The sequence below is a fragment of the Magnolia sinica genome, chromosome 12 (genome assembly GCF_029962835.1).
Source record: "Magnolia sinica isolate HGM2019 chromosome 12, MsV1, whole genome shotgun sequence".
Classification (NCBI taxonomy): domain Eukaryota; kingdom Viridiplantae; phylum Streptophyta; class Magnoliopsida; order Magnoliales; family Magnoliaceae; genus Magnolia; species Magnolia sinica.
In genome coordinates, this window is record NC_080584.1 from 82,979,179 (window position 1) to 82,986,833 (window position 7,655).

General features: G+C 40.7%; 1 protein-coding gene and 1 pseudogene across 1 annotated transcript; both read left to right on the plus strand.

The window, feature by feature from the left end:
- The first annotated feature begins 270 nt into the window (after positions 1 to 270).
- On the plus strand, positions 271 to 5,635 carry LOC131221917 (uncharacterized). The gene is made up of 2 exons (XM_058217226.1): positions 271 to 599; positions 5,044 to 5,635. Exons 1-2 carry the CDS (start codon positions 326 to 328, stop codon positions 5,406 to 5,408), a joined length of 639 nt encoding a protein of 212 aa, XP_058073209.1. The 5' UTR covers positions 271 to 325; the 3' UTR covers positions 5,409 to 5,635.
- On the plus strand, positions 3,233 to 3,961 carry LOC131221918 (large ribosomal subunit protein eL15y-like; annotated as a pseudogene).
- Positions 5,636 to 7,655: the final 2,020 nt, after the last annotated feature.

The window sequence follows — 7,655 nt, forward strand, 5'->3', positions numbered from 1 at the left end:
ATATCCAATCAATATTTTTTCCTGTGGTGTGGTCCAGTAAGATTTATATCCCTCTTATTTTTATTTTAAAGCCCTAAAATAACCTTTAAAAATGGATGAACCGAATGGATGAAGCACATACAACATAGTGGGGCCTACAGAGCACTGACCATCAGCCACGGGATGGTGTCAAGGGGAGTAGCCAATCCTTTTCCTATATATATAAATAGGAAAAGGATTGGCTACTCCCCCTGACAGCAGCCAATCCGCACGGACCGGACCTAACCTTTCTCCCAAGACGATTCCCAGAGAGGGAAGAGACAGTGAAGAGGGAGAAAGAGAGAAGATGGGATTTTGGGATTTGTTGTATTGGACGAACGATAAAATCAAACAAAATGCTCCGGATATGACGGCCGTTACAAACGCCTGCCGTAGTTCGTGCGATCTGGGCTATGCTGCCGTTAAGAAGGTCGATAACGTTGTTAGAGTTGACGGAGCGCAGAAGGTGAAGGAGTACCTGCCCGATCCTCAAGCCAGGGAGAAGATCGGACGGATAGCAACCAAAGTCGCCAAATACGGGGCCGATGCGGCCGTCAGCGAGACGCTCAAAGGCGTCACAGGTCAGTTTCCCTAATTGACCCAAATAACCCTGGCAACTTTTAAAATGGCCCAGATATTCCTACTGTGGATGGGAAGGTAATTATAATCATTGAGATGCAAAATTGCATTGATGAGACGAACAAGGTCTATCTTATTTTTTATGGCCATATATCTTCCAACTTGTGGATGGGATGATTACAATTACCTACCAAAAGGGATTCTTTAGAATTATAAAGATTCCATGATGGGTCCTAACAAATAGATTGAACAAATTGGTCAGTGTGAATGATCTTGACCGTCCATTTCAAAAGATATTCATCAAATGGTAATATTTGTAAGATCAATGTGATGTTTGCATGGTAATTTTGGAATGTGAGCTGGACCTAGTTGGATGTCTAATTAAAACTGTGGGGGCCTGTTTGGTATGATCAGCGATTATATATATATATATATATATATATATATATATATATATATATATATTAGTTTGATTATTAACTCCATTGCAAGAATATGCACACACAATTATAGAGTCGTATAATTTAAATAATACATAGAACCATAATTTATGGTCCTTCGTCTTTAGAGTGTTGGTATCATCAATCACACTAGGTTCAGATAATCATGTGACCTTTCAAGGAACATAAGTTGTGAATTCTTCTAGCAATGCTAGGGGTCTTATATGCCAAGAATACATAAAGAATACACTAATTGTGGCTCCTTTAAGAGGGAGCGCGACCTTAGTAGTGGAGTGCATGACAATTAGGGACAACATACTATGATTCTAGATCAAGCATGGTATGCCAAAGCAGTTACATAACAGCGATTAGATAATGATAGATAATGATAATAGTAGTAACCATTATGTGTTACTGTTGAAAATTAGTGGTTTTTGAAAAAACAAATCAAAATTTTCAAAATTTTGGGATTTTACAGCCAAAACGGGGGCTCGGGCTCGGGCACGGGCGTGGGTAAGGGCGTGGGTAGTGAGGTAGTGTGACTATAGTGGCACTAGATGGCGCACTTTTCACTTCGCACATGCGCATCGAGTCACAGAGTGGTCGCTCCCTTGCAACCTTACGCGAGACGGTGCGACCTCGGTGTGATCGCGGTGCGATAGGTTTGGTCAATGCCTGTGTGCGGTGGGGTCTGAAATGGTCTGAGTTTTATAGGAGACTAAGAATGGTCGGATCAGAAATCCGAAACATTCAGTAGTTTCTGAAAACGGCTCTCTGCCTTGAAAGCCAAATGGTTCGAAAACAGACGGACCATGATGATCCAACGGTCAAATCCTTTGATCCGACGACCAAAAATGACTGGAGTTAATGATCAATGGTCAGAAACATTATCCAAACGTTCTGAACCATTGAAAGCCGTCTAGCAACGGTCCACTACCTGATGCCTATATAAACTGGACCATTCCAGTCCGATTTCATCATCTCAACACACCATCTCTCCCATCAGAACAGATACAATTCAAACCTCTATTATAGAATACTGTAAACATCTCTACCGTCTGAGTCTGCCAGAATAGATCTGTTGCGTTAAAACTGTTCCATAGTGGACCCATCGTAATTACTGCACGCTGGATCCAAATAAGGCTGGTCTTATCCTAGAAGCAATTCGCCTATAACCCATTAGTAGTTGATAAGGGGGCGAATCACGCTTTAAGGACAACGTGTTTTTTACGAATTTCTAACAGTTGCAAGGCCAAAATGGCTGTAACAAGCGTTATAGAAAAAATGAGCTGTAGCAGAAAAATGGCTGTAACGGACAGTACGGCTTGTATAACAACAGTTACAACGATGACCATACCATTATGAAAATCCTTGGGATAGAGGATTGATTCTCCCAAATGCCTTGACAAATGGATAGGTGAACAAGAACGAGCCTTGGCTAGTTCGAGTATTTCAACATTGAGTTGGGACATGCAAATGATCTCATGTACATGTAATGAACAGGGTGCGCAACCACCTGAGGACTATATACCCAGAGCATATAGCCTTTGAGGGTGTCTCAAAGCAAGGTGCATCTTCGGGGACAACACATTAACCCATGTGGCAACTAGGGTTCACCGATTAAGGGCCATTAGGAGGTGCACCAGCTGCATCATGGACTTTAGGGCACAAGATCTCTACCAAGGTGAGTCTTTGGACTCTTCCTTGCTTACCTTGTCTCCATTGCCGAGGGCGAAGAGATGGAAGTAGGAAATCACGCTCACAAGCTAAGTAACAACAATTTTCAAGAGACAGAAATGAATCGCATCTCCACCACAAATGAAGCTCGAAAGGGTATTTATAGTGATGGGAAGCATTGTTTTCCCGCCAAAATGAATCTTGGATGGTTATTTCCAAATCTTGGAGTAGTTAGGCAGTCGTTTCTTGCTCAAATGGCCGTTACAGGTATTTCTACATGTTTCTAGATGTGTCGTGTTCACTTGAGAGGCGACTCGTGCCAGCCATGCTTTGACATGGTTCTGTCATTTAATGGCTGCATCCTGCTAGAAGGGTGCATGAAGTGAGGGCAACCTAGGATGTTGGAGAGTGAGACTTGGACTTAGCTATTTTTTATGGCTCAACAACTAGAAAACTAATGAGTTACAAGTAATGGGGCGAACCCTAGAGAGGTAGCAAGAGAGGCGATTCTCTCACCAATGGGGGCATAAAAGTACGTGTCGGAGCTATGCAGGAAGAAGCAATCGGACGTGATGCGGTTCTTGCAGAGGGTCCAGTGCTGGGAATACCGCCAGCTCCCGTCGATCGTGCGCGTCACGCACCCAACGCGTCCCGATAAGGCTCGCCGCTTGGGATACAAGGCCAATCAGGAATACATTGTCTATCGCGTCCGTGTTAGGCGTGGTGGTCGGAAGAGGCCTGTTCCGAAGGGTATTGTTTATGGTAAGCCCAAAAACCAAGGTATCACCTAACTGAAGTTCCAACGCAACAAGAGATCAGTGGCAGAAGAACGAGCTGGTCGAAAATTGGGAGGGCTGAAGGTTCTCAACTCCTACTGGCTAAATGAGGACTCAACCTACAAGTACTATGAGATCATCCTGGTTGATGCGGCTCACAATGCAATCCGGAATGATTCCAGGATCAACTGGATCTGCAACCCAGTACACGAGCACAGGGAGCTGCGTGGGCGTACCTCTGCCGGAAAGAAATACAGGGGCCTCCGTGGGAAGGGCCACTTGCACCACAAGGCGCGGCCATCCCGAAGGGCGACCAGGAAGAGGAACAACACCCTGTCCCTCCGCCATTACCGCTGATTTCAGTGATGTTGCTTGTCTTTTGTTATATTTGCGCTCAGATTTTAGTTACTGTTATTCCTTCTGTTACAAAGATTTTGGTGGAGAAAATTTTACCTGAGTGGGGCTTGATCTTAGAGCACTGGAATACGTCTCATCCAGTTATTAGACTTTCATGCACTGCGTTTTAATTTAGTTTGATGTTTTTCACTGTTAAAAAAAAAAAAAAAAACAAACTAGAAAACTAATGAGTTCATCCCATTTCAGTTAACAGTGATTCTGTATTAAAGATTAGCTAACGGTAATTATGTATTAGAAATTGCCTAAAATGAAATGAACTATATATAATTATTGTGAACACCATATTTCTTAGCCAGTGGGGTCTATTGAATTCCAAAATTGTCCTGAATCAACATGGAACATCCGAAATGATGGAACCATATTTCGCTATCAATTCCTTCATTAAAGTGAATGGCAAAGAACTATCTATTGGCTATTACTCTATTGAGTCTTGGGAACAAAGTGTCTCTCTCAATCATTCTAAGATATTTTCCTTCCTAATCTCCTCTGGTGGAAATTTTGGAAATAATCTTCTTTTTTCATTAGCCCTTGTTTTAAAAAAAAAAATCTTTTTAAGAGTTTCCCATTACTTTGTGCATCTGAGCTTCATCCTTGTCTACTTTTGGGTAATACTTACAGTATAAATTTTTGCTATTCTATTGTCTAGGTATAGCTAGCAAAAGAAGGGTATGTCTATCAAATGTGGTAGGCATAAATTTTGAGAAGATCTCAAGTCCAACCGGTTGGACTATAATTTATGATCCATCCAGTGAATTACTTCCAACCCATCATTTGGGTGCAATATACAGCCCTTACAATAGGTAGGCCCCACCATAAGCATTATCTTGTGCGAAAATCAACCCCCCATACACCCATTTTGTGTGTGTGTGTGTGTGTGTGTGTGTGGATGACACCGAAGAAAGTAATGTCCATTGATAAATAACAAAATACGAGTGTGATCCACGTGATGAATGGATGTGGCTGATTTTTTTGCACCAGGTGATCTTCGTGATGTGCAGCTAACCTATTGGATGGGTGGGATTTTGCACACTGGTCTGGCGTTACTTATGGTCCAACCGGTTGTACTTGAGACCTAAATTTGTATTCTCTTTTTATTTGGGTCCATCTCTGGTTGTTCTGATTGGAGTCATACACAGGTGGGGTACAAATCTATAGGATTGTTCGAGATGGACTCATGGATCGGCCCCCATCCGATCATGGCAGCGAAAAATCCAATTCCAAGGAAATGATGGAAGAGATGCAAAAGAAGATGGATAAAATTCAGGAAGAAATAAGTAACATCAATTATCATAATAGGATATTACTCAAGCGGATTAAGCAATATGAGTCTCCTAATGAAACATGCCGCTTGGAAGTAGCACAAAAGCCCGAAGATGTCATAAGCCTTTTTATGATTAATGGATTCAAGGGTGCTGTTTTCTTGGATGCTCTAATGGTTCCTAAGGTCCAGTCTGGCGTTGCTTCTTGCAAATGCGGATTTGATTCTGAAAGAATGGATTAGTGTTGGGTTTGGTTTGGTTTGGTTTGTAATGAGGGAATGGTGTTTTTTGGAAGTGTAATTCTAAAAGAATGGATTATTATTGGGTTGGGTTTGGTTTGGTTTGTGATGAGGGAATGTTGTTTTTTGGAAGTGTAATTTGTTTTGGTTTGGGATTATATTTTCAATATTTATTACACTAGACTGTAATTTGTGGAGATTTGGAACACTAGACTTGAGTTACTTGTGCATCTTTTCTCTATTTATTAGACTAGATTTAATTACACTAAACTGAGTTACTTGTGCTGTATGTTTTTGTTTGGGATTATATTTTCTCTATTTACTACGCTAGACTGGCTTACCAGTGAAGATTTGGAAGTTTGAGAAATGTTCCAATGCTCTCAGAGCGCTGTCTATACTGATATGTAATGAGAGCAGCTTTTGGACATTTTTTTGCCTCCAAAATTAGGATGTGGGTATGCCAGGTGGGGCCCACCATGATGTTTGTGAGAAATATTTTTTTTTGTAAGCTCATTTTAGGACATACTACAAAAAATCAGGTGGATCCAAAACTCAAGGAGGCCATATGAGAGGGAAAACTGGGGAAAGAAATGCTTATGGTTGAAGCCTTTCTGGCTCCACCTTGAGGTTTATATGCCCACCAAACCGTTTATAAGGTCATTCCCATTGGGATGAACTGGAAACACAAAATACTAAGCCTGATACAGAACCTTTTGTTCCATTCGAATGTTTCAAAAGTGGTCATGCAATCCCCACTTTTTCCTCTGGTATGACCCACATGAGTTTTGGATCCGCCTGATTTTTCATCAAGTGTTCTAAAACAATCAAGCTCTCAAAATAGATGGATGGTGTGGATTTCTCACAAACATAATGGTAGGGCCCACCTAGCTTCCTACAGCAGGAAATCCGCCTCCCCAAAATTAATTTCCTCAAGGTAGAGGCCTTTGGATATTCAAAAGAAATGAGCTGAATAAATGAGAAGACATTTCAAATGATGGTGCCACACACACACACACATTCTTTATAAACGGTTGATCAGATGGTTAAAATCATTTCTTTGTTTTCTTTATAAACGCTCGATCAGATGGTTAAAATCGTCTGATCAATGGCCTATGAAATATGTTCAAAGATTGATCAGGACCGTCCATTAGCTACATGTATTCCAAGCTACCGATGAGTTGGGATCTGATAAAATTATAAAAGCGATAGGTGTTTATTCTTTCACATTGTGGAATGTAACAGGAAAATATTCAGATCTGATAAAATTATAAAAGTGATGGCTTTTCCTTGAAGTAGACCTACTCCAAGGAAAAGCTTCTCTAAACAAGGACATGGACAGTTTTTGAAGAAGCAATAGGTGTTGCACAGATAGCAAACAACCACCCAATCCATCAATAGCTGCAATTCTTGCAAATTGTGGAATTGAACAGGAAATTATTGGGGGTGTGTATTCCTCTGCTAAAAATGCAGACTGTGCAGATCAAAATAAAGACTTTAGTAACATAAAGTCACATTATTAAAGAGCTGTGCCATGTCCAACACGCACCTCTACAAACCACATATCAGGTGGGCCCCAATATGCAGATGGCCCGGCCAAAAATTTCAGGCTAGTCCACTCATTAGCATTTTTTCTTTCTTTCTTTTTCTTTGTTTTTTTTGTTTTTTTTTTTTAAAAAAAAAAAAACCATGTAATGTTTCCTACATTTGAAGCCCAAATGATGGTCGAACGGACTGATTTTCAGATAGGCTATCTACAAGGTGGACTGATTTTTTGATAGGCCATCTACAAGGTGGGACCCGCCTTATGTGGATCAATAACCTATGAATGCTTGTAGAGATTTATGTGGAAACAAATGAAAACTGTTAAGAATTTTATAGAAGAGTAGGAATGAACATATACCACAATTGAGCCATTACACAAAGTCAGAATCTTAACGTCTTCAAGATGATGCAGAATTGAAATCCAATCATCGTCAATTTCGTAACCCAACTTATATATAACATTAGCAAGGACATCCACCAAGCTTGAAATGTTCCCGAAAGACATATCAATAAAACTACCATAACTTATATATAACATTAACAAGGACATCCACCAAGCTCGAATTGTTCCCGAAAGACATCAATAAAACTACCATAGTAATGGAATAACCACTGTCAAGCTCTTAAGTGGTGGATCCGGAGGAGAAACCTTGACAACATGCAGATCACAACACTCTTAAGCTCGATTCCTCCAGAAGAGGGCAATTT